We start from the raw sequence: 27,733 nt of genomic DNA, 5'->3' as shown, positions 1-27,733 counted from the left end.
CCACCTCAATCCAAGAGCCCCTCCCTGCTTTAACCTTGGCTCTGACTCAGGGCCAGCACACAGGGTTTGTTCTCTTCCCTAGACACAATCTGAACACATCGTCCCTCATTCATTCCAGCCTCATCTTCAGGATCCCTCCCACACTCAATCCACTAATCTTGACTGAACTTGACAAAGGTCAGGGGCTGGGCTTGTTCTGTAGACCTGCAATGGATGTGCAGTGAGAAGAAACAGATATAGCCTGAGTTTGGGGAAAAACTTCCTAATAATGAGGGAGGGTGATTCAAAGGGATGGTAACAAGTCAGCTGGTGCGAGTGCATGAGGAAGCTCAGTGGCTTTTTCCTCATTGGAGTAGGGATTGAAAAACAAAACACGCTTACTTTCCGTCTTAGTAACAATTCTTAGCTGCTAAGCAAACAGGGTTAAGTGACTTGACCAGGTTCACACAGCTAGTAGGCCATTTCCTTCTCCAGCTCATTTGAAAGAGAGGAAAACTGAGGTCAACAGTTGCCCAGGGTCATGTAGCTCATCAGTGTCTGAGGCTGATTGAACCAGCTTAGGACCACCTGGCTATACTGTCACAATAACTCTGTAAGGCAGGGGCATAAGTATCATCACTGCCACCATTTTATAGATGAGGAAATTGAGGTGATGAAGTCAAGTGACCTGCCTAGGGTGATACAATCCATAAGGACCCAAGGCAGAATTTGAAAGGTCTTCTGACCCTGTTCTGAGTCAATCCATTCTAATATGCTGATTCTCAGCAATAATAACAAAACATTCTATCTACTTCATTGGGCTATATGAGAGGAAGGTAAGCTGCTGTTATTATTATTATTATTGCCTCTGTCTTTCCCATTGGAGCAACATGGCATAACTGGCTTTGAAACCAGGAAGATATTCAAATCCTCCCTCTGACTCACTGGTTGTGTGACTCTGGGACAGTCACTTCACTTTTTAGTATTCTGGGTAATTCTCTAAGATAAGGGTAGAATATTTTTTGTTATCATGGACTCCTTTTGAAAATCTGGGGAAACCTATAGACTCTTTCTTAGAATAATGTTTAAAAAACATAATGGAAGGAAATGCTAAATTTCAGTTAGAGATGAGAATAGAAACATAATTAATTTTTCTTTTTTCTCATCCAAATCCATGGACTGCTCTGAAATCTATCCATGGATCCCAGGCAAAGAACCTGGAGTTTCCACAAACTAAGGGAACCATAGACCACCTCTAAACCTAGTCTTTCCCTCTGAAGGAGGTGGCAGGGATGCAACCTATGAGAATGACAGCTCTGAGTCAGAAAGCGAAGGTTCAGGGCTCTCTGTGACCGAGGCTAATGTCTAGATCTTTTTTTTTCTTCTTCATTCAGTTATTTTCATCATTTGGGTTCAACTCTTTGTGACTTCTTTTGGAGTTTTGTTTTTTTTTTTAAACCCTAAAGGCAGAAGAGTGGTAAGGACTAGGGATTGGGGGTTAAGTGACTTGCCCAGGGTCACACAGTTAGAAGTGTCTGAGGCCACATTTGAACCTAGGACCTCCTGTCTCTAGGCCTAGCTCTTAATTCACTGAGCCACCTAGCTGCCCACTGGAGTTTTCTTAACAAAGATATTGGAGCAGTTTCCTTCTCCAGCTCATTTTATAGACAAGGAAACTGAGGCAAACATGGCCAAGTGACTTGCCCAGCGTCACACAGCTGGTAAATGTCTGAGGCCAGATTTGAACTTGAGTCTTCCTGACTCAGGCTCAACACTCTATCCTGTGTGCCAGCTAGCTGACCTTTCTCTAGGCCGTTCCCCTATAAAATGAAGGGGGTTGGAAGAGATAGATGCCAAATTCATTTGTTTAGTGTCTGTTATATGTCAAGTCACTGGAGAATTTTTTTTTCATTCTTTGTACTTGTATCGGTGGAGGCATTTACAAAATCCCTATGGATTGATGGACTGACTGATGAGGCACTGTGCTAGGTGTTGGGATTACAAAGATAAAAGAAAGGCAGCCCCTGCCCTTGAGAAGCTCCCATTCCACCAGGGGAAACAATGTGGAGACAAACGAGACAATACAAAATATATTCCGAGTAGTGTGGAGTGGGAAGGGAGGGAGCCTTAACAGCTAGGGGGATCACAGATGGCCCATGAGCCTTGAAGGGATCCTAGAGATGGTGAGGAAGAGATGGGCTGACTTTGTCACCCATTAGCCTAGAGCTGGAACCCTAGAAACTCTGTTTTCTCCCTTGACCTTTTAGTTGCTTATGGATGCTTTTTCCTAGCCAACAGGCTCCTCTTGCCTCTGTTATTCTTTCCCAAACTGCTATAAGATCAGAGGAGCTAGTTCTCAAACTGGGGAGAGGCCAGTCTATAATAACTCACTCTCATTAGGTCCCAAGAATAGAATAATAATCATAGTGGGATGTGCAATCTGGCAGGGCAAAGGTCTTGGCTTTTGTGACCGTCACTAACATCTCTGGGCTTCAGTTTCTTCAACTGTCCTGTGGGGGAGTGGGGAGTGGGGTTGGGTTATAACCCCTCTGAGTTCATAGCAGCTTCAGGTATAGGGCTCCTAACCCTTCTGCCTGTAGACTGTCTGTAGAGTCTCAGGACGGGGCTCGAGGGCAGCCTTGGTAGAAGGTGGTGCCATGTTTATGATGAACCAGACATTTTGGATTTCTTTGGCCTAGTGCCTACCTCCATGAAGTATCTCTTTCTGATGATATGGGATCATCAGCATTACAACTGACATTGATAAAGTGCCTTAAGGTTTGCAGAGCCCTTTAAAAAACTGAACTTTATTCTCTTATTTGGGAATTTCCAGTGTGGAAACCCTCCTCCACGGGGGCAGGCCAGTCGCTTTGTTTCAGCTTAAGTATCTTAGGGAGTTGACTGGGAACATGGAGAGTTTAAATAACTGGAATGAGGTTACACAGCTGATAAGTGTTAGAGGAAGGACTTCATGGTTGGCCCACTGTGCTGTAGGGCTTCAGCATAAATGAGTTAGCCTATTCTTTAACCACAAGTGTAAGGAATATAGACACTTGGGGCCAGCTCAGCCATAAAGGGTGGGTGTTGACATTTGGGGACAAAATAAAGTCCCACATTTCAGTAAATTTCGCTGTGTGACCCTGGCCAGTTCATTCCTCCTATCTGGGTCTCAGAATCTATGCCTATACACTAGGCACTTGGATTAGATGATCCTGAAGATGCTACTCCCAGCCCTAACATTTTCTTTTCTTTTTTAAACCCTTACCTTCCATCTTGGAAAATACTGTGTATTGGTTCCAAGGCAGAAGAATGGTAAGGGCTAGGTAAGGGGGGCTAAGTGAGTTACCCAGGGGCTCCCAGATAGCAAGTGTCTGAGGCCAGATTTGAACCTAGGACCTCCCGTGTCTAGGCCTGGCTCTCAATCCACTGAGCTACCCAGCTGTCCCCAGCCCTAACATTTTCTGACAAAGTGTTGGCCTTCTGTCTCCCTACTCCATTCTTCAGTTAGACTGTGGGCCCTCTTCTAGCCTAGGATGGCCTCTTGCCTTGGGTTTTGGGCAAGGATTCTGGGGTTTGTCAGGCAGCGAACTCAGAGAAGCCAATGGCTGCTTCCCTGGCCCTGTTCACCACCTTGCTTCTGACTCTTGCTTGCACTTGGATTCCAGCCTTCTTCATTGTCCTACTCTGATGAACTCCTGGGATCAGCCCTTTCTCGTGCTGGCTCTGGAATCTGACTCTGCTCTTTGGTTTCGGAGGAATGGGATCTGGTAAAAAAGTCAGGCTAGCCTGAGGCTGGAGAGTGACTGTCCCTCTGAGACCATTTCTCAAGTGGAGAGAAGGCACAGGAGCCCTGCCAGCCCAGCTCTGGGTCTGACCTTTTGCAGCTCTCCTCTGGGACCTGACTCCCTTGCCTAGAAACAAATGCCATTTAAGGCCTTTGGCAAGATATAAGCCCAGGAGCTGGGCATCTTGCTTCAAAAGGCCTCCATTGATCATAGGATCTTAGACAGGGCTGGAAGGGCCTCATGAGACCACCACGTCCACATCCCCCTGCTCTCATTTTACCAATGTCTTTCATATAACAAGAACCTTCAGGTAGAATGTCCCAGAAAAAGAAAATCTGCATGCAAATCCCAAGAGATCCATTGGTACTTTTTCTTCTTCTGTTTACTCCCAAAGAATAGAGAAGGCTGGGCACAGGTGGCCCGACCCAGGGATTCCACTCTTGGCTTTGCCACTGGGTGACATTGCCTAAGTTACTATATTTCTCTGATCTTCATCTGGAAAAGGAGGGAGTCAGGCTAGATTCTTTCCAAGACCTTTCCCAGCTCTGACATTACAGAATTCAAAAATGACTAAGAGGGAGGGTGAGAAGGCAAGGCTGTTGTTTCCTCCTATACCCATTCTTTCTCCTAATTTCCATCTGCCTGGATCTTCTCTCTGACTATCCACTCTCCTCCTCACCTCGTATGTCTACTCAACCTTACAGCATTTCATTGGTAAAGAGCACAAAGCTCAGATTCAGAAGTTCTGGGGTTTAGTATTGTCTCATGCTAACAAATTATATGTCCTTGTGGAAGTCATTTCAACATTCTAGGCTTTAGTTTCTTCATCTGGAAAGTCAAGAGATAGCACTAGATGATTTCTTAGGGACTATTACAGCTCAAAGTACTTAAATTTCCATTGTATTTGATCAATAGCAAATTATCATCGCAGTTTAAGTTCTAGTGCAACTTAGATCTAGGTAAAATAAAAAAAGATACCCAATTCTTCACTTCTATGAACTATAATGCCTATATGTGTCATTGTTATTATTAACATTTACTTGATTTGATTAACACAAGGACAAGGGGATGCCAGTCCATGACAAGACCCTCTATCTACCTGGATTCCTATGCCACCCCCCCTTTTTAAAAAAATAAACCCTTATCTTCCACCTTAGAATCAATGGCAGAAGAGCACTAAGGCAGTTAAATAGATAAGAACTGTCTGAGGAACTGTTTTGAACTTAGGACCTCCCATCTCTAGACTTGGTTCTTAATTCACTGAATCACAGAGCTGCCTTCCCTGTGCCTTCTTGCTCGATAATTTAAGCCTGGATCTTCTCTCTGACAGCTTATCTGCTCCCAAGTCCTTATGATGACATCTCTGTAGCATTCTTCCTATCTAACCCCAATTCTACTGCCCTCATCCAGCACCTCATTCTGACCTTCCCAGAACACTGTGGTAGAGCTCTTCTTCAGGCTGTCCAGCCTCACTTTCTTCCCCTTCCATCCATCTTTCTGAGTTGCCAAAATAATCTTTCTTATGCATAGATGAGGTCACATCACTCCATGTCAAAAAGATTTTCAATGGTTCCTTATTAAGAAAAGGAGGAGCACTTCTGCCTGGCATTCAAGGAACATCACAGTTTGGCACTACTATACTCCAGAAGTAGCTAATTGAAAAAGAGTATGGAGTGCTGGGCCTGGAATCAAGGAGACTGGAGTTCAAATCTAGCCTTAGACATAAGTGACTGTTTACTATCTTGGTGACCCTGGGCAAGTTATTTGCTTCAGTTTTCTAGTCTGCAAAGTGGGGATAATCATAGCACCTATCTACCAGGAGTGTTGTGGGGATCAAATGAGATAACTGTAAAATGCTTAACACAGAATCTGTTAGCTACTATTAATATTGTTGTTACTTAACCTTTATCTGCTCAAGTTTCCTCATCTGTAAAATGGGGATAATATTACCCACTTCCCAGGATTGTTGGGGCATCAAATGTAGCTGTAAAGCACTTACTAATTACTTAATTAAGTACACAGCAGGTGCTTAATAAATTACTATTTCCTTCCTTTTTTATCTCATATTATTCACGTTCATTTTCTGCTTTCCTATTGCCTTCCCTATAAAAATCTTCTGTTTTCTCCTGCCTTTGCTCATTCTTTTTTCTTTCTCTTCCTGTCTTTTTTGGAGAATAAAAATATGATCCCTTCTAGGAAGCCTTCCCTGATTATTGCCTCCAACAAGCTGATGATGGCTTTCCCCTTTGAACCTTTAATCTGGTTTTCCATATCTAATGGCTTCATCATGTAATATGGCATATTGTAGCTCTGTGCTTTTAGCTGTTTCCCTTAAGCTCTATGAAGGGCAGAGCATCCCTTATCCTGAAGGTGCATCTCCTCCAGTGTCTAGAGCAGTGTATCCTGAACATAGCAGGTGCTAAATAAATACTGGGTTGGATGGATTAAGTTGCTTAACAAGTCTCTGAGGCTCAGTTTCCACAACATGAAGGGGTCAGACTAGATCACATCCAAGGTCCCTTCCAGCTCCTAGTTAATAAACCTAAGAATGCTAATGAGTCTCCCAGAACACTGGAGATCTCCTTGGGGGGGTCGGGGTGGGTAGAGAGTCCCCAATTTCCTGCTGACTCACTGCTGCTCCCCCAAAGGGCTTCTAGCATCCCCGTCCTTGAGGCTGCCCTTGCTGGAGTCAGCCGAGAATCTCTGGGATGTGGGATGATGGCCAAACACCAAGCCGCCATTCCAGCCAGGGAACATGAGGACTTTGTTCTTCTTTCTGAATGACTCCCAACAAACCACGTCTGAGACTAATCTCCCAACAAGCTGCATTCTGGCTATGGCTGAATGCTGGGGAGCCAATAAGGCTGGTCTGGTCAAGGCAGAGGCAAAGCTAAACTAGTCTGGATGAGTGTCCTGGAAGGTACCTAATTGGTTTTTTTGTTTGTTTGTTTGTTTGTTTGTTTTGGTTTACTAAGTGCCTTCTAGGTGCTAGCCACTAAGGAGACCAGAAAAAAAAGAAAAAGAAGCACAAGCAAAAGTCTCTATACCCAAGAAGCTTACATTGTGTTGGCATTGCTGTTGACACTATCTAGCAAAAGGCAGATTCTGTTCCCTCCCAAGTATCACCTTGGCACTGATGTACCCAGGATACCAAGCACTTATTGCAAGGATGGGTTTACTTAGTCCCTTCATTTGACTAGTGTGGAAAGTGAGACCAGGAAAGAGGATGGGATTTGCCAAATGCCAAAGAGTTACTTTCAGTGCCAGGATTTGAATCCAGGTCCTGACTCCAACTCTAGGGTCTACTTATTGCTTTGGCCAAACAACTAGAGGTACCAACAATACTCTTTTGAAATGTTGCTAGGGAGTTAAACATCACTAATCATCGATTGATTGACCATCATCAGTCAATACTGAACATTCTCTAGGGATTAGTGCTAGGCACAAGAGTGGGCTCTAAGGAAGCCTGAGGGGCTGTCTCTTGCTTCCAGTCGGAAAGATACAAGTAATACACAAGAACACAGCCTGGAAATCAAGGATCTGTGATTTTCTTGGTGATGTTCTCTACCAGCAGGACCCACAAGCCATCTGTAACTCAGGAGCTAGGTCTTTAAGAACCTCCAGAGGATCAAAGAGGGTTAGGTGAGTCAGAGGTGGGACTTGAACTCAAGTCTCTGAGACTCTAAGACCTATGCCACTCAAAATACCAGGCAGTAAATAGTACTGCCCAAGGAGACTTGAAGGCCTGAAGAGAGACCACTTCTCACTGATGAATCTTTGGTTTTCCAAGAATGTCTCTTTTGGTTGGTCACTCAGGAACAAGGAGATACCAACCTAAATCTCTCCTCTTAGACTATGGTCTCTTCTCCTTTGGCAGCTAACATCCAGACTGGAAATGGGCAGGGAGTATGTCAGCCATTCAAGAATGGGGATTCTGCCAACATCTGCCCTGTTTTGGGCTTTAAGCTTAAGCAAAAGCGCAGACTCTGATGACAGGTCACAGTTCATAAATGACTTGGCTGAACCCAAGTCATGGCTATGCAATGCAAGACCACACATTTTAATCCATTTTCATTCACTCGTGTACACAAATGGTGTTAATTAAAAAGTAAGAATAGTGTGCAAAAAAAGGATTTTGTTAGGTTTTCCTCCTTACTGTCAATTATTTATGATGGAGAACAGTTAATTTCTTATTCTACGCTTTCAGGTCACAGTGATTGATCCCCCCCCCCCCTCCAATAATTGATAATTGATGGGCAAGCTTCCTGAGGACAGACTGGCTGGGGCTGCTTCCCCATAATGCCTCACTAAAGGCTCTGCTCTCAAGCAATGTTTTTCCTGTCCCTAGCTCTCTGATATCGAGGGGGAAACTACCAACTCCTCACACTCTAAACAAGTATATAAGGCACTATCCTGCCCTTGGGGAGTTTACACTCTACTTGGCTCTTCTGGTTTGGGAGATATACTCTAGGTCCTGGCATGAAAAAAAAATCATTATGAATTGAATAGCCAAGTCTTTGAACTTCTTCTGTTGTCCAGCTGTTTTTCAGTCATAAAAAATCTCATTCTTTGAGACCCCATTCTATGGTTTTCTTGGCAAAGATCCTAGAATAGTTTGCCATTTCCTTCTCCAGCTCATATTACAGATGAGGAAACTGAGGTAAACTGGGTCAAGTGACTTACCCAGGATCACACAGCTAGGAAGTATCTGAAATCAATCCTTTTACAGAATTACAAACATTAATTACAAACATTCTGACAATGCTATTGGCAGATCTGTCCCTACCTTGTGACCCTAGTAGAAAGCTCCCTGAGGGTAGGGACTGTTGTCCATCTACCATGGTGCCTGGCACTTAGCATGAGCTTAATAAATGTAGGCTGTATTGAACCAGCCAAAATATACCCATCTAAAATCCTACCATCTCAACAGAGGCTGGCTAGGACACTGGGGCACAATGTCCAGCCCGAGTTCCCCACTATCACATTGCAGAAAAGTGAGAAATTAGAAAGTAGAAATTAACCATCGAGACCCTGCAATTAAAGCTGCAGTTGTTTACCACAGTCAGAATAGCTCTTCCTGCCAATGCAAACAGCCATCCCGTCTCCCTACTGCCGACTCCCCCCCGAGTGTTTATTTAAGCCAACACATTGCTCTACTAATTGGATAACATTCCATGTGAAAATAGGCCTTTAAAACAACAGCAGCCGAGGCAAATAAAAACAGCTGTAACTGCGAAAGTACAAAAGAATGGAAGACTCTGGAAAAAAAATTAAAGGCGCACTCAAAAGAGAATTAATATTCCCTTCCCCATGGCTTTGAGGCTAGGTGCTTTCCTCCCTCACTGCCTGGACCTCTCTGGGAGAAGGAGCAAGGCCAGTTTCTGAATAGAGTGGCTTAGACAACAGACTGATCTACCTGGTTCCTGAGCCCGCCTCTCACCTGGGAAGGAAGCCTGGCTGGGGGACACGGCTGCTCCTGCCCTGTACTCTAGGGGCAGCCCAATAAAATGTGGAGATGACAGCAATCATCAGATGATTCAACTGGGCATCTTGGGGGCAAGAAAGACTGTGTCTCTCCCCCCTCCCCCCCCATCATCATCCCCTTGTTCATGCTGGGAAAGGCAGATTACATTGAGTGCTGATATCCCCTGAGCCAGCCTCTCAGCTTCCCTCTGAAGTTTTTCTAGTCTAAACTTGCCTGTAGAGTGGAGGGGCTCTATGTCCTAATGGCACTTTAGAATCCAGGGGCATACGGCCCATTCTTCCCTCCACTAGTGTTCACCTTCAGTGCCTTCCATCATGATAGCAGGTGACCCTGAGTTCTTATTTAAAGGCTCCACTAGCTGAACATGAAGTAGGAGTGGGGCTCCTTCAGTTGGAAGGGCTTTGAGGATGGCCCAGTGTGTGCCTGACAAATGGACTGGCCCAATTATTTCCAACAGGCTTGTTACCAGAGGCGTGTGCGTGTGCGTGTGTGTGTGTGTGTGTGGGGGGGGGTTAGGGTTAGTAGGTAGTGGGTGGGTGGTTGGTAGGTAGAATGACTCTGTGAACACCTGGAAGACCTACAACCTGCATCAGGGGAGACCAGAGGCAAAAAACACAGGCCATCTGAAGTTGGGCTTTGTTCCCAAAGGATCTGGGAGAACTGGAAAGCACCTCAGAGGCCAACTAGTCCAATCCTTTCATTTTACTGTTGAAGAAACTGAGGCCCAAGGAGATTAAGGGATTTGTTCAAGGCCACAGTGAGTGAGCAGCAAGGACAGGATTAGAATACTGCACTCCAAATTCAGCCCTCTTACCCATCCTGAATAGGAAGACATGGTCTGTATTGTTTCATATTTTGAAAGGGTGCAGAGAAATTTGGAAGCAAACCTAGGGCACTAGAGCACTTGAGAGCATTATTATTTTGGTAGAATGGAGAGAGTTGTTATATGCATTTGGAGCTGAAGGATCTGGACTGAAATCCTGGCTGCTCTACTTACTATTATAATCTGTGTGACCTTGGGAAAAGTATATCAACTCTGTCCTCTCTTTTCTGTTCTTCTTATCTCCCTTTTCTTCCTTCCTTCCCTCTCTCCATCCTTTCTCCTTTCACTCTCCCCCTCCCTTCCTTTCTCCCCTCTTTCTTTCCTTCCTTCCTTCTTTCTTTCCTCCCTCTTTCTCTCTCACCCTCCCTCTGGACTAGGTGCTAGAGATAAAATATTTATAAAGATAAACAAGTACAAGATAATCTGAGGAGGGAGAGTGGATTGTTTTGAGCCTTTGAGCACTGTAGCTCTTTGAGCAGTTGCCTGGTTACTCTGCTTCCTCCCACCATAGCCAAGACTGATCATGTTGGTGACAGAATCTGCCTCTGGTGGGGAGGGGTGGGTGGGAGGCTTGTTGGGGGAAGGTTCCCAAAGGTTTCCAAATTTCACAGAAAATAAAAGGAAGAAAAGTGTCACCAATTATCTCGGTGCTCCTGAGCAAGTCTCTATGGCTCTAAGCCTCAGTTTCTTTATCTGTAAAGTGAGGGGGCTGGGCGAGATGGCTTCTGAGATCATGATAGCTTTAAGTACCTATGGAATCAAAGATTTAGAGGTAGAAGGTACCTTAATTGAGGAAACTGACATAAACAGGGTTAATAGAATTGCCCAGGGTTATACAACTAGGAAGTGTCTGAGGCTAGATTTGAACTCAGGAAGATGGTTGCTCTGAATCTTCCTACTTTCAGGCCCACTGATGTCTCCACTGCACCAAATACAGATGCATAGGACCATTTTTCCCACACCCCCTCAATGATATCACTTGGCCAGTCTTCAGAATGCTACCTAATGACAGCTGTCACTCCAATCATATGATGTTGAGGTTGCCTCTCCAGCTTTCCATCAAGAAGGGAGGAGTAGGCAATGGGGCAGTGGGAGTGCTGGTCTCGGACTCAGGATCTCCATGCTCTGAGTGACTCATCTCTTCTCTAGGCTTCAACTTCCTTGACTGTCAAATAAGGAAGGTTGGTCCAGAAGATCCTTAAGTTTCTTTTCAGATCTCATTATCTCATTATCTAGGGCCAGATTCTAGGCCATCATAGTCTAGAGCTAGACAAAGGAACTGGGTTTGAATTCTGGCCTTGTGACTTCCTTAAGTGATGCATCTGGGCTCCAAAGTCTTCTATTCCCCTCTTCTTCTCATGGCTCCATTCCTTTTCTCTTTCCTCTTCTCTTGCCTCAATGTTGACAGTGATCTCTCTCACCCACTACCTAGCTCTGCTAGGGGACTCTCAGAGCCACTGCATTTGCCAACCCCTGAAGTTGTGCCTGGTACATAGTAGGCTTACTCAGTAAATGCCTCTTGATGAAGAAGACAGTGAACAAGAGACTCCCTTCTAAGAGGACAGAACAGGACATTGGAGCAGAATCTCAGGGAGGGATGCAAACTGGATACAAAGGAGAATTTCCTATGGTCCTATTCAGGCCAAGGCATTGACCCCAAATACCATCCATGAAAGGAGAACAGAATAGAGAATCACTTTCCAGAATGGCCTAGGGAAACTGCCTAGGGGAATTGATGATCTCAGGAGTTCTCTGGTGGAGAGGGGATGTCTCTGGAATTCCCTCTGCTGATAGAAAAATAGCTTTGTTGCTTCTGAGCCCAATGTCTCAGCAGTTTAATGCTCCCTCTTCAAATTCACTCCCGCCCTAGAGCTAACTAGATATTTACAATATTCAGAGTTCTATTCACCAATATGCAGTGTGCGCTTTTCTATGGGTCATCGGAGAGCACTAAATGTTCCACTCAGAAGACAATCAGGTTCTTCAGATAGACTCAGAGAAGGAGAGAGGAAAAAGCAACAGAGGCTTCCACAGGAGGAAAAAGAGCAAAGGATTCTTGCTAGGAGTGAGGCACTCACTCTACGGAAGACCAGCTTGTTCAGACGTGTTGTATAAAGGGACCCAATCCCAATGCGATAAGATCTGGCCCTAGAGTGGAGAGATGCTGCTGTGAGGTACGGCGGGTAAGGAGGTACCGTGTCTATCGAATTTGACCCTCTCCCCCTGGGGCCACACACACTATTGCAATCCTCTCTTGAACTGCTTTTGTTCCTTGTGGTAGCCAGAAACACAGGTGGGGAGGAGTGGATAGGGCTAGGCAGGTGGCAACCCCCATAAAACCACGTCAGAGTAAATCTTGGTGATGGCAAAACACTGGGCTCCAGAAATAATGCTTTTGGGCTCACCTCTGAATGAGAATAAAGGACTTGAACACTACAGAAATTCCCCAAGATCCCTTAATGAAAGCTGGGAAAGGCTCCCCTGACTTCTTCAGATTGAGACCCCACCTCCCTGGCAAAGATCAGAAGTGACATTTCAATTCAGACGCTAACTTAAGCTTTGGAAAAATGGGAAGCCAGAGACAATAGTCTGCACAGTCAATGAGTCTTTTTCCCCCTTAAAAATGGCACAAGGCTTCTTTGGGGCTGGTTTCACCTGGCTTTTCCACTTGAAAAATAAGCAATGATCCCAAAGACCTATATACTCATTAGCAAATATCACTCTTTAAACAGATAAATCTTCTCTGACTCTTCTCCCTAGCAATGGGAGGCACAGAGTCCAGTATTCTAATCCTTCTCTGCTCCAGTCATACATGGGATACTCAGTTCTGGACAGCTCATTTTTAGGAGGGACTCCTCTCCCCTGCACTATTGCAATAGAATCCTAATTGTTCCCCCCAGGCTTCCAGTCTCTTCCTTCTCCAATTCATCTTTCTCACAGCTAAAGAAACCACGTTCCCAAGGCTGGGATCTGATCATGTCCTCCTGCTCAAGAACCTTCAGCAGTTCCCTGGTGCCTTGAGAATAAAATACCAACTTGTCTTGTCATTCAGTTATGTCTGACCAGTTTTCTTGGCAGATAGACTAGAGTGGTTTGTCATTTCCTTCTCCAGCTCATTTTACAGAAGAGGAAACAGAGGCAAATGAGATTAAGTGTCTTGCCTAGGGTTACACAGTTAGAAAGTATCTGAGGCTGGGTTTGAACTGAAAGCCAGGCTATCCACTGTGTCACTTAGTTGCTTCTACCAACTCCTTAGGTTGGCATTTGGAGCCATCGGTGATCAGGCTCTGGCATATGCTTCCAGTCTTCTTTCACCTTACTCTCTATCTACATACTCTACATTTTGGTCAAATTGAGACTACCTCCACTCTCAGTATTTCATTTCCTATTTGAGAGATGTCGCAGAGGTGACACTGACAGACCTTGGCAACAGCCTGAATATGGGGGTGCCCCCACCAGTTGAAAGAGAGTGAGGTGTCCAGGACAATTCCTAGGTTTGAGCCTGGGAGATGAGGAAGATGATGGTGACCTTGACAGTAATAGGGAAGGTGGGAGGGGGAGAGGGTTTAGCAGAAAAGCCAATGAGTTCTGTTTTCAAATATCTTGATCATCTCCTACCTCCTAGAACCATGAATTTTTTTGAAGACTTGACTCTCATGCTATCCCCTCCAGGCCTTTCTGATTTTCAATTTATTCTGTTCTCCCTTCTCAGAGTGTCTTCTAGGTACTTGTTTGTATATGTGAGACACCATTTGAGTAGAATGGGAGACCTTGAGGGAATAGAATGTTTCTGTTCTGTCTGGGTATCCCTAATACTTGTCCTAGTGCTTCATAATGCACAGCAGTTGCTTATTAAGTGTTTGTTGCATTGAAAGAATATCTAGAAGCATCCAGAGGGAGGGATTGAGGACAATCAAAGGCCAAACCATATGAGGACCCATTGAGCAAACTCAGGAGGAGTGGGAACATTCAGCCTAGAGAAGGCTCAGTGAGGACTTTAAAACTATAGTTGAGGGGCTACTATGTTGAGGAGGGCTCCCCTTCTTCACACAAAGGCTGTTAAGTCCACTTGTTAGGTAGAAAGGATTCTTGGTTAGGGATGAAGGTCTCTTAATGGGCTTTGAGGACTCTTCCAACTATGCATTATGGGATCAATCTACACTGATGGTATAGGTCCATCTATTGTGGGTAAGGTAATGGGGAAATAAGGATGGAAAGTGCTTTCTGATATTCTTGTTGGATAGACGAGTGGCTCTGAGGGGATATTTTAATGACCTCTCTAGAGGAGGGCAAATAAAACGAAAAAGGGTTCCTGCCTTGGTCTCATTGGCCATGGTTGGCCCATGCAGTGGCCATTCTACAAGCACTCTCTCCCTGATGCTTGTTTCCTTCAGTGGAGACAAGGAAAGATTGCACAACAGGATGGAACTGGAGCAGATGTCTGGATGAACATCGGGAAAATGTCAACAAAACAAACACTTGAGCTCTAGTTCCTGAGACACAAGCAAGGATGACAAAGGATATTGGGAAGGCTCACTGAGGGTTCCACACTGACGTCCCTACAAGGTCTCATGGCCAGCCTACAAAGGCAGCAGATGGGTCCCTGAGCTGCCTCCTCCTGTTTCCCACAGCTGGGCCAACAGGGAGGGGCTGGCTCTTGGAAGTCCCTCTTGCTGGAGGGCTGCTGATTCACCTCTTCAAGAGAAAAGAGAATGCCTTTCTTAGAATCTCAGAATGTCAGGGCTGGCAGGGACCTTGAAGAGCAGACCGAGAACTAAAAGGGACCTTGGTACACAGAATGGCATAGCTAGAAGAGACCTTGGAACAGAAAATGTCACTGCTAGGAGGGACCCTTGTGGCATGGCATGTCAGACTTCAGAGGGGACTTGGAGATCCTCTACTCCAAACCTCTCCTTACTTTACATGGGAGGAAAGTGATTCTCAGAGAAGTGGTACAATTTGCCCCAGGTCATACAGCTACTTGGTGACGGATTTGGACTAGAATCAGGGCCTCCCAACAAAATCCTCCCCTCCTCTTGGAACCCTGAGCCAGAGCACAGTGTGCTGGAGTGGTCAGTAAATGTTCGGCTCATTCCCCGACCAATAGAAATAGATGCAGCAGCTAAGCCAGCTGTTCACCCCCAAAGGCCTCTGTGGAGCCAGATGTTCATTTGCAAGGAAGAAGCTGCGGCTGATGAAGCCAAACAGGAATTCAGGCAGATTGGCTCACTATAAGGGGAAAAAGGAGGCAGCTCTGACTCTCCAGAGGCTCCTCAAAGGCACATGTGCATGGATACTTGCAATGGGTATGTATGTACACATGTGTGGACAGACACAGACACAGACACGCAGACATACCACTCACTTACAGTGCCAGTACGATGTGCAACAACGCACTGCTATTGTGCAATTCACAGAGCAGAGTAAGAGAAAGGATGGAAAGCCAGAAAGGGCTGGCTTCATTCATTCCCAACTTGAGTTTGGCCTGATCCCACTTGGCCCCAGAGGGAAGCAAGAGCAGTGAGACAGATGCTGTCAAGAAGCAAATTTAGGATTGATGTTGGGAGAAACATCCTAACAAGAAGGATTGGGGATTGAGAGTTGGAGGGCCCCCCACAACTGTCCCAGAGTTGCAAGTGCTGCCTTAGGCAGGAGGGCACCTCTACACTTTTCTACAGGGCACAGAAGACCTAAAAAATCTCAGGGAGCAGAGACAAAAATCAGATATGCCAATGTGACTGTACTGGGGAATGTGGCCAAACAGATTGGCTAGAAGGCTTGTTTCTAATGCCATCTTCACCAGTGACTTAGGTGAACTTGGAAAAGGCACTCATGCTAGGCTAGCTCTGTGTCAGTCCTCAAATGTAAGATGGGAAACTGCTTTCCCGCCTGTGGCTTTTGTGGCAATTAACACAGTCATGCTAGAAAATAGAAAAAGCCAACATGTGGTTGGGACCCCACCTTGACTACTGGGAAGCCATGCTTTCTTTTCAAAGGGCCTTCCTGAACAGCATCCCTTGGGGTTTAATAAAGTCCTTTTAAGTGAAAAAATGGAGGGGTGGGGAGGAGAGGCACGGCGCCATTGTCTCACCTTGGCATCTTGTTTGGTTAGGAAATCCACAAAGCCAAACCCTCGATGGGGGCCTGTCCCCGTCATCTTCTTTGGCAAACGGACTGTCTTCAGTTCCCCGAAGGTGCTAGGAACAAAAGAGAACACCCAGGAGTTTTAGAGCTAAAGAACTCAAAAGGGAAAGGGAGGGAGGGAGGGAGAGAGAAACAGAGGAAGGAAGGGCTGGACCCTGGCTCCTCTGAAATAATCCCCTTTGAGTTACCTGCAGCCACAGAATGCTCGGTTTCTCCACAGCCCATGTTGTGGGGTTAAAGAGCCTCTGATCCCTGTTCTCTGCCCAGGTCCTGGAGGACAGGCAGTGGATGATGAGGGAGACTCTTTGAGGACAGCGAGGGAGTCTTGTCAGTTCATCTGACAAGCAGGAAGCCAGCTCTCCCTGCCAACCTGGCCTTTCCCTCCCCCATTGTGGTAAATACACACAGGCACACTCAGCTCTCCAAGCATCCTCCGGCTTAGAAGGCGCCCCCGCTGCTGGCTCAGAGGCCTCTCAATTTGCACACCAGGTCTGTGTCTAAGGCAGTTCTGCTAGGGGTTCTGGGAGCTAGCATAGAAATCAGCTTCTGTGGGCATGGCCTGAGTGCCCCCTATTTAGCAAGAAGCGAGAGGGCTTTGTTTCCCTTGGAAAGGGGTGGGGGTCTGCTCCGAGCCTGGGACTCAGAGGCGGCTCACTGACAAAATAGTTCACCAGTCTAGCCTCAGTCACCCTTCCTACCTGCAGGGAGACCCTGAAGCCAAAGCCAGTTACAAACTCCAGAGAGCAGAGGGTTTTGGGTGGAACGGAAGTGAATCAAACAGGTAAACACAGCCACTGATCCTCCATTCCTCATCTTTAGAAATTTCAGGACAAAGGGCCCATTCTTTCTGGGTGCCTAAGATCCTCCTCTTTACCTCCTCGCTTCTTCCTGCTCCCTCCCCCTTTGATGCCCATCTATCTTACACATACATGCACACCCACCCACAAATTGCAGGCAATAAATATTTAATGCACGTGGCATCTGAAGAGATTTGTTATTTTATTTGAAAATCTACACACACTCATCCGTGTGCATGGCGCATACAAACACATGTGTGCACACACACACAAGTCTGAGATGCTGCAGGGCCAAAGAGCGATTGGGAATAAACACAGTAAAGGCCATAAATGCTCTCATGAAATGATATAAGCTAAATCCAGAGAGTTAACCCAGTGTACTGCCAGCATGACCAGGCATCTATCTACCCAATTTCCTAAGGCAGTATGGTGTGTAAATGTAGCATTATGAATCCTTAAAATGAATCTGCACGTCTCCTCTGAGCTCTCCCCGTCTCCCTCCTCTCCACTCCCCCCCAAGCCCTTCTCTCTTCTTTGGAAGCGACAGCAAAATAACAGAAGCTTCCCCAGGAGGGAGATGGAGGGTTGGGGACGCAGCCCGCAGGGCTGTCCCAGCTGTGGCTTTATCCAGGGTGCTGGTGGGGAGCCGGTGATGGGCTTGGGGGAAGATGGGGGGTCAGGTTGGTGTGAAAGGGCCTGCCGGGGATGGCTGAGTGTTGGCTGGGGTGGGAATCTAAACAGGAGGTCAAGCGGATGCAGGCTCCCTAGTTCTCAAGACTGGCTTTATTCTGCCACCTAATGGCCAGCTCTGCCCACAGCAGACAGATGAGCCAGCCAGCCTCTGCCTTCCCAATGCCAGGCCCCCCACCCCTTTGGTTTGGGCTGCATTTGTATGGGGTGTGGGTGTGGGTGGGCACTGAAGCATGTTTACCTGAGAGCCCTGTGGCTCTCAGGGAGCCCCCATAGGAAGGTTCAGGCAAATAATCGCTCCCCCCTGCTACCCCAAATGGCTTTTCTTCGCCCTTGTGATAATTAACAATGTCACAGCCACGGTGCACCTAATGAGAGAAGTGTGGTCGTGATGATGGGCTCCAATTAATTCAGCACCTTTTGCTTTAAGAACTCAGAGCATTTACATATTCAACGAAGGTCACTCTCAATGATCTGGAAATGCCTCAGCCATTGTGGTAATTATTGGGGGAGGGCTGGCCTAATCTTAGAGCCAGTTTATGCTGGTCTAATCTTCCCTCATTTGAAGGTGGGGAAACTGAGGCCCAGGAAGATAAGAGGGCTTAACCAAGACCACACAGGTAGTCTAGTCAGTGGTGTGGCCATCCTACAAGAGCCTGGCTGGGCCAGATCCCATGGCCATGGAGGCTGGAAAGAGCATTCGACTGCACTGCCAAAATATATACCAAAGCTGTGAAAAACAAAACAAACTAAAAAACCCCCAAACTCCTAAACTGGGCATCTTAATCCTCCCCGCTTCTTCCTCTTCCATTATGGGTCATCATTTTCATCGTTGCCAACATCATCACAACTTAGCATTTCCCTAGCACTATGTTAAGGCTTGCAAAGTCCTTTACGTGATATTTCAGTTTATCCTCATTATTTTCACACGCCCCCCCCCCCCCCCCCCCATCGTACAGATAAGGAGACCGAGATGAAGTGACTTCCCCAGAATTGCACAGCTTGGAAGTGTCTGAGGCCAGATTTGAACTCTGGCCTCCCAGGCTGTGATGCTTCTGAGCTCATATCCATTTGGTGGTTTGGTCCATGAATCAACTCAGGATTTGGGGGCTTGTCGTCCTCCTTTTTTAGAGGCAGTCTCATCTTCACACATAGATTTCCTAACAACCCAGGCCAATGTCTGGTAGTTTGGCTGGCCTAAGCTTGTCCCATCTTTGCGTGTCTGCATAAAGGGGGGAGTCTGTTGTTTAATTCCATATTTGATCCAGCACACAGCAGGCAGCTGGTGCGCCATGCACAGCAAGGGGAGGGGGATCTAGAGGACAGCAATGAAGATAATGATGAGGTTGGAAAGAGGTATTGGGAGGAAACCCAAAGAACTGGCTCACTTTCCCTGGAGAAGGGAAATCTGAGAAGGTCACAGTGATGATGGACAGGCTAGGGGGAAGAGCTCAAAGGGGGAGAATGAAAGGTCTGAGGTCCCTGGCCCTTCCCTTTCCCAAAGCCACCACATACCCATAGGCAAGCCCCTTCCCCTCTTTGGATATCAGCCTGCTAGCTGAGTCCTGTCTCCTTCCTTAGATTATATTATTAACCTGTTTCCCTCAATGCCTACCAGATAGAAACTCCTAAAGGGTAGGGAATGTTAGGTTCTTCACCCTGTGATTTACCTTTTTTTTTTTAACTTCCCTTCCACCTTAGAATCCAAACTGTGTATTGTTTCCAAAGCAGAAGAGCAGTATGGGCTAGGCAATGGGGGTTAAGGGACTTGCCCGGGGTCACATAGCTAGGAAGGGTCTGAGGTCACATTTGAACCCAGAACCTCTTGTCTCTAGACTTGGTTCTCCATCTTCCTCTTTCCTATAATCCACTTTTACATGCCAAAGTCCTCCTGGTGTCATAGGCCTGTAGCCAGGAAGACTTGAATTCAAATCTGGCAAACACTAGCTGTGTGACCCTGGACAAGTCACTTCACCTTTATCTCAGTTTCCTCATCCATAAAATGAAAGTCTTAACAGCACTTACTTTTCTGGGATGTTGTGAGGATCAAATGAGAGAATATTTGCAATGCAGTTGGCCATGTATGGCATTTGTAGAAGCTACAGAAATACTAATTATTATCATTACAACTACTACTACTTACTATTGCTACTGCTATTGTTGCCACTCCTCCTCCTCCCACTACAACTCCTCCCACCACCATTACTACCACTCTCACTACCATTAAATTCTCACCCCAATCTCAGGGATAACAAATTAATCCATTCTTCTCTGTAGCTTCTGTCCCTGGGCCTGATCCAGCTGACTGGCCTACTCTGCCCATTCTGCTTCAAGGCTGGCCGAGGTCTCACCTCTTGTCAAGCCGGGCCTCCCAAGCCAAGGCCCCCTCCCCTCTCCCTCTGTCGGCTCCTGAGGGAATGCTTGTTTTTTTTTTGAATCTGTTTCCACAGCTCTCAGCCCAGTGTGTGGCACAGAGTGGGTGATTTTTCCATCCACTTATTCCTCCATTTGAGGCACCATTGGGCACAGAGGCAGAACAGGGCGAAGCAGGGCCTTTTGTGCCTGCTGTTTCTGTCTCCCATCCGTCTGTGCCCAGGTTGGACAAGCTCTTCCTCCTGACCTCTTAGGCTTCCTACATTCCTTCCAGGTCTGGTGCCAGTACTATCTCCCATGAGAAGCCCAGCCTTCCTGAGTATACTAGTTCTCAGCACTCTCTTACCATGGAGAGAGCACTGGAGTCGGTGATGCTGGGTTCAAATCTAGGCTCTGCCCCTTCCCTGACCCCTCATGTGGCGGTGGGTAAATAGAGCTTGAAAACTAGGAGCTTCTGATCCTTCATCCAATTATCTCATGTCTCTTTACAGATGTTCATAGATGGGATGATAGATCTGGAGCTAGAAGGGAACTCAGAGCCACTAGTTCCAATCCCCTCATTCTGCAGAAGAAGAAAAAGACTGAGATGACGAATGACTTGACCAAGGATGCAGTTAATGTAGACAGAGACATGAACTGAATCCAGGCCTTCTTAGCTCCAAGGCCACCAAGTCATTGGAATTCCTGCTCCTCCAGGGCAGAGACCCCATCTTATGGTCAGAGGGCATTTGGGGGTTCTGAATGTTTACAGAATTAAATCAGGCTGAATCTAACAGTTTCAAGGACCTTCCCTCTCCAAAGGAATGCCTCTGGGTTAGCCAGTTTTCCTCAGTTTCCTCTTCTAAAAACAAGGAAAAGAGAAACAATTCTCAATGGAACCCCAAAGAAGAATTAAAAATAACAAAAAGGGAGGGCCAGGGTTGGTGAGAAATCGATAAAGTACCCTGAGCTCCTTGGAGATAAACGATACATAAATACCAGCCATGATTACGGCTCTTATCTGACAGGAAGGTCTATGAAACAGTTTTTAAGAGGAGCACCGAAGGGCTTTAACGGAAGCTCCTGTGAACTGGATCACCTCAAGGATGGAGACTTCCGTCCAGGGAGAGGCTGAGAGGGGGTAAGACCGAGAGGGAGTGAAGGTAAGTAAAATAACAGGGCGGCTGCAGACTCCCATCAGAGGCCCAGGCTTCCCTGCCCGGGGAAGGAGAGACGCACGCTCCCTACTGTGTAGATAATAGAAACCACAAAATAGCAATTACTGTATCAGAAACTGTGAATAAAGAGGACATACTGGGCCTTTAAACATGCCCCCTTTTCCCTCCCCCACCATGCTCACACTTCAGTAACAAACTCACACCTCACTTTTCCAATTATTTCATTCACCTCCAGTTCACCAATTACTCCTTCAGCGCCCCTGCCCCCCCCAGATCATGATTTGTTGTGAATTTGTGGGTTTTCAACAACAGGATTGTTTTCGCATTTCTAATTTATTTCGAGGTGTGTGGTGGCTGTAGAGGTGGTGCTGAGGAGGTGGGGGAGGTGGGAGGGTGGTGGAGGGGGCCCAGGGGGTGCTGTCTAGATCTGCAAACCAATTATGCCAAGGCCCTCCAGTCAACAACTCTGAGGTATGCAAATCATGTTTGCACACAGGCCCGGAATGCAAAAACAATGCTTGGGATGTAGCTGCTGAATGGGGATTTCCTTACTTCATGCAAATTGGGAGCTGGCAAATTGGACTGGCATCAGGGAGGATTGGCTCCCACCTGCCTGGGGTTTTGGGCTCTGCTCCTAGAAAGGGTAGAATGGCACCACAAATCCTCCTCTCTCTTTATGCCCCAAAGACCCTTAGAAGCAGAGTTCCTGGGAAGCTAGGGGTGAGGGAGGGCAGGAGGCAGGTCCACATCTCCCTCTAGAACAGAGAGAAACCTGTCTCACTGTCTGTGCCAGGGCACCAGGGTTCTGTGCCCTCTCTGGCACAGGGGAGAACATGCTCAGCTGCTGGTGGGTCCTCCCGGGAGCCCATGGGCACCAAGGATCGTGACCTGCTCTTCTCTGGGGCACTGATCTCATGACTCATACCCCACCTTCTCTGACACCTCTGTGGCATGCTGGGGGAGAAGGTATATGGTGTTCATTACCCAGAGCTCCCCTGTACACAAATCTATACCAAGGAGGGAGAGAAATAACTGCAAGTCCAGAGGACCCTGAGCCAAGGCGGCAATGGGGCTGACACTAGTCGCTCAGGAATGAAAAGTAAAGGCTCTTCTCCCCTTCCCCATAACTGGTTCTGTTCAAGGGAACAAAAGCATGTAAATCTCAAGTCCAGCCCCCCTCACTTTACAGAGGAGGAAACTGGGGTCTAGTGGGGGGAAGGAGATGGAGGTCCTGGTGGTGGGATTTCCTCTTCAGAGTCCTCTCAGACCCCTTCCAGCAATGATGACATCCTCTGACTTGGTCCCTATCCCTGAGACCTACTGCATCTCCACACATGTTTATGGGTTTGGGCAACTTTTAGTGTTAAACTATTTGGCCCTGCCACTCCTTTCCCTTGGATCATCTAACCCTGCCTCTCACTCTTCTGGTCCCTGCCCTAGTTGGACAGGGCAGTGGTTCTCCATGAAAAATGTGGGTATTTCCTGTTGTAAATCGGTGAAGTTCTGAGAAATGAGGCTCTCACACAGGGTGGGGATGGGGGGATGGAGGTATTAGAAAAGTGTGTATGTGGGTGAAGCTACAGAAAGGGAAGTGATTTCATGTAACCCTCAAGGCTGAGAGAGAGGCAAGTCAAGGGGAGATCTGTGTTGGAATGGGAAGGAGAGGCTGAGAACGATAATCAGGTACCCAAGGCCACAGGGTCAGACTGGGAGGAGAGGCAATGCTGACTCCTCAGATTAGGGCCTTGGACAGGGCAGGGACCTTGGGGACCACTGCCCAGACTACACTTGGACACAACACAAGGACATTGAGATTCTGTTTGAAGACATCCAGTGAGAGGAAGCTCACTACCTCCAAAGGCAACCCTGCCTTGTTAGTCCTCTTTTCTTTTCTTTTCTTTTCTTTTCTTTTCTTTTCTTTTCTTTTCTTTTCTTTTCTTTTCTTTTCTTTCCTTTCCTTTCCTTTCCTTTCCTTTCCTTTCCTTTTTTTTTATTCTCACTTTCTATCTTAGAACTGATACTAAGTATATAGGTTCCAAGGCAGAAGAACAGAAAGGGTTAGGCAGTGGTGGTTAAGTGACTTGCCCAGGGTCACATGGATAGGAAATGTCTGAGGCCAGATTTGAACCTAGATTCTCCTGTTTCCAGGCCTTGCTCTATCCCCTGAGGAACCTAGCTGCCCTGATGGTCTTTCAACCAAACTAACATGTCACTATTAATTACATTTCTGGCCATACTTCTGTCTTTGAAATGGGAGGATATGGTTCAAATCCAGCTTCTGAGGCTAATTATTTGTGTGCTCTCTCCGGTGGCTCCTGCTTCCTCATGTGCAAAGTGAAGGAATTGGAACAGATATCCTATAGATCCCTTTCAGTTTTAGCCCTAGGATCTTTTGATTTCAATTGGATGTTTTCATTTGTTCATCCATTCATTCAATCCCTTACCTTCTGTCTTAGAACCAATACAAGTATAAGTTTCAAGGCAGAGCTGTACCAGCTAGGCAACAGGAGTTAAGTGACTAATCCAGAGTCACACAAGTAGGAAATGTCTGAGGCCATATATGAATCCAAGTCCTAACGCTCTATCCACTGAGCCAACTAGTTGTCCCTGCATGCTGTTTTAACAAATATTAATTCTTTATATTTTTAAAAGACTTGTTGGTCTTTTGGATTTAAATTTCCCATGACTGCAAAAGTATAAAAATATTTTTGGTAAATGGTATTCCAGTGTTTTGTTTTTCTGTACATAATATGAAAGAAGTAATATAAGGCATAATCTCTGCCCTCAAAAATACAATTGGAGAGGTATCATCCACACACACCACCCTTTCCCACAAAGACATTATGAGATTCACAACAGACAGAACCACCTCTATTGAAAGACTTATCTCAAGCCTAGAAAAAATAAGTCAAGATTAGAACCTAGGTCTTCAGCTTTCATTTCCCAACCCTTAAATAAACAAAGACTGAGCCCTAGAAGGTCCTTTAAAAGCTAATGAATCCAACCCCTTCATTTTTAGAGGTGTGGAAAGTGAAGCATAGAGATGTTAAGTGACTTGCCTAGGATTACAGGGCTATGAAGCAAGATTTGCATTTACTGATTCCAATTCTAGAACTAAATATCAGCCATTCACTGGGGATAAAAAGGGACAAAATGAAAGTCTGCCTTCAAGGAGCTTATGTTCCATCCTATTATAGGGAAAGACGCCAAGAAGGCCATTACTGCTGGTTAGACCCACATAAAACATGCTTGACTTAGAAATCCAGTGAACAAACTGAGAAAAGCGTCTTATGAAGATCCTCCCTTCCCTCTCTTCCCAACCAAACTACTCACTTTCCTCTGAGGAACAACAGCTATAGCAGCCAGGTGGCCCAGTGGTAGAGCCACTAGGCCTAGAGTCAGGAAGACCCACCTGAGCCCAAATCTGGTCTCAGACATTTGCTAATTGTGGGACCCTGACAAAGTCATTTAACCTTGTTTGCCTCAGTTAACTCATCTGTCAAATGAATTGGAGAAGGAAATGGCAACTGACTCCAGTATCTTTTCCATGAAAACCCCAAAAGGGTCCAAAGAGTCAAATATGAATGGAAGAGCTGAATGCACTTAGCTGAGATGAGAAAAATTTTCACCCCTCTTATGTGTGAATCCTATGGCTATGCCATGTACTAGGGACCAGGTTTGGGAAACATTGATTTAGAAAAATTTTTAATGCTCTTTCCAGAGATTAAAGCAAAACAAACCATGCTGTTAGTCTAGGAACAAAAATGTATCCACACATGTCTTGGTTTGCTCATAATAGGTGTATGTTTGGAATATTTAGAGATGTGGAAGCCTGGGAAGTAGCTGGAAAAATAAAGGAAGAAAATGCATTCTTTGTTTTTTGGCTACTTCATCCTTCCTCAAATCCCTAACAGTATCTCTCTCCCTACAAAACACACACACAGAGGCAGAAAGAAGCCTGTGGCAGGATGGGTGACTAGGATAGCAAAGGGGGCATTAGACAAGAGACCAGGATCCCTGAGGTTCTAAGGATTGAAGGAGCTGAGCAGATTTAACATGGAGAAGATGACTCAGGACAGCCAGGGGCATGGTCTATGAATATTTGGAATTGTCAAGAATTATAGCAATGTGAGTTATCATTCTTAAAAGGCAGTAAGATAACACAGTGAATAGAACCCTGGATTTGAACTCAGGAAGAGTTGAGGTCACGTCTTGTCTCAGACATTTATTAGCTCTGTAAACCTGAGCAAGTTATTTAGCCTCTATCAGTCTTAGTTTCCTCATCTGTAAAATGGGAACATTGGTAAAACTACCCTTCTCAAAGGGTTGTTATGATGATCAATGAAATAACAGGGGAAATGTTTTGCAGACTATACCACACTGTACAAATGTTAGGTACTAAAACGCTCTTAGATGCATATCTAGAACCAGGCTCTTTCCTCTGAAAGGATATCAAAGGTGAATTTACAACATCGTTTTCTTTGGAGGTACAGCCAAAGGTTTCTGAAATAATGGTTGCCTCTCTTCCTCGTTTTCTTTTTCGTTAAAAGGGAGTCTTTAAGATAAAGATATTCCATTTTGCGGGGTGGTGTAGAGCTGATGAAGACGGCTGGACCCAGAGAATTATTTTCCTTAACATCTACAGGGAATGTTGCCTTTCATGGTTGTGCCTCCAAGCCTGAGAATCAGCCTGTTTCTAAGCCAAAGGAGAGGTGACAAGCAGTGTTTGGCCCCTTTCAATAGCCTTCCTTCAGGGCACTTTCCTAGCAAGTATGACCGTGCCTTTCTCTAGCTGAGGAATCCCAGGTGTCTGAAATCTGTTCAATGATACTTCTAGAACAGAACTGGTACTGGGGCATAATGAATCTAGGAGCTCCAAGAGCCTATGCAGCTTGGCGTTGGTGTTTACCAGCTTATTGTGGCTTGGGATGGGGTGAGAGAAGGAATGGAATATTGGAGAATCAGAAGGGCTAGAACAATGAGGCATTCTTTAGAAAGATAAACTAGTACTAGCTCTAGCTTCCAAGATCAAAGTTATTTTCTGGGATTGGTTGTAGTGGGGAAAGGTTTGGAATTTCACTGATTTCAAACAATACTCTTATTAACAAGACTAAAAAAAAACAAAACTTTACTGTGTATTGGTTCCAAGGCAGGAGAGGTTAAGGGCTAGGCCATGGGGGCTAAGTGACAGCTAGGAAGTATCTGCAGCTAGATTTGAACCAAGGACCTGTGGCAATAAATCCACTGAGCCACCTAGCTGCACCTCTCTTCCTTTTTTAAAAAAGGAAATGACTTCTTAGAGGACTCAATCAGCTATCATCCACCCCTCCACCCCCCACCAAAAGAAAGAAATTCATAGCATTGCATTGCTTTCTATAGCAAATAAGGGCATATGTGGTGTGGATTTATGGAGAACTTGGGCAAGAATATCCCAAGAGGAGCTGCCCTGAATGGACAGGGATCTGTTCAGTCAGAAAGGGTGAGGTCATCATGGAGCCCAGGACTGTCGATTTAGAAGGGAAGAGAACTTTGGAGCCATCTAACACAACCTCATTGATTTTATAAATGAGAAGACAGGTCCAGGCAGGGGCGACAGAGGTGTGATATGAACCTAGCCCTCCAACCCCCATATTCAGGGTTTGTTTCACTTTTCCATGCTCTCTGGCTTTTCAAATTACTGAAACATTTAAGCAATTTAGCAAAATCAAAAACCTGGGGAGATGGCAGGTGAAAATTCAACAGCTAAATGGAAGGAACATGGTGAGAAAAGAATCTCTAATTCGGATTTTGTTTTGTTATGGCGGTGGTTGTTTTTGATCTGGATTTGGGATTTAATGGGTGTAGGTTAATTCCAGTATCTAAAGGTCTTCCACTATTGCCAAGTGGTAACTCAGCTGAAATTTAGGACTGCCAGATATCTGGAATCTCTTTAATGATATCTCAGGATCAGAGGGGCATTGGGGTGGAAAGAACCCAGGAGTTCTGAGAGCCTAAGTAGTTAGTGTTGGTGTTTACCAGCTTGTTGTGGTTAGATTTTGAGCTAAGGAAGACCTTTTAGGAAGTTATCTATTCTTATCTCCCCATTCTACTGAAGAGGGGACTGAGACCTGGAGAAATAACTTGCCTAAGGCAAAACAGATAGAAAGCAAGAAAGTCAGGATTTAAATCCAGAAGAGTCTTAAGGTCAAATTCTACACTTTCCATTTTCTGCAGGTGCCCACTTTCTCATAGTGAGTACATTCTAGAAGTAGTACTTGAATCAAGTTTTCACTGACTCTACAGCTAGCCTCCTGGCCACTACGGAATGCTGCCCAATTCCTTAGGTACTGGTTATTAAATGTCAATCGTGTGTGGCAAAACAGAAAGAGTTCTGGGATGGAACCTAAGATCCCTGGGAGTGACCTTTGACAAGTCAACTTAACCCCTCATTGCCTAGCCTTTACTGCTCTTTTGCCTTGGAACCAATACAAAGTAAGAAGGGAGGTAAGGGTTATTTTAAT

General features: G+C 45.8%; 1 protein-coding gene across 4 annotated transcripts in view; it reads right to left on the bottom strand.

Annotated features, from left to right (window-relative positions):
• Window positions 1-27,733, bottom strand: part of RBM19 (RNA binding motif protein 19) — a 177,309-nt gene that overhangs the window by 58,030 nt on the left and 91,546 nt on the right. For all 4 annotated transcript variants that reach the window (XM_007489996.3, XM_007489999.3, XM_007489997.3 and 1 more), the window contains exon 22: window positions 16,164-16,269. In XM_007489996.3, coding sequence (XP_007490058.1) covers window positions 16,164-16,269 — 106 coding nt within the window. The remainder of the gene's footprint in view (window positions 1-16,163; window positions 16,270-27,733) is intronic.

The sequence above is a fragment of the Monodelphis domestica genome, chromosome 3 (assembly GCF_027887165.1).
Source record: "Monodelphis domestica isolate mMonDom1 chromosome 3, mMonDom1.pri, whole genome shotgun sequence".
NCBI classification, from domain to species: Eukaryota; Metazoa; Chordata; class Mammalia; order Didelphimorphia; family Didelphidae; genus Monodelphis; species Monodelphis domestica.
The sequence above is the reverse complement of the archived record's forward strand: the minus strand, read 5'-3'. Positions and strand labels throughout refer to the sequence as shown.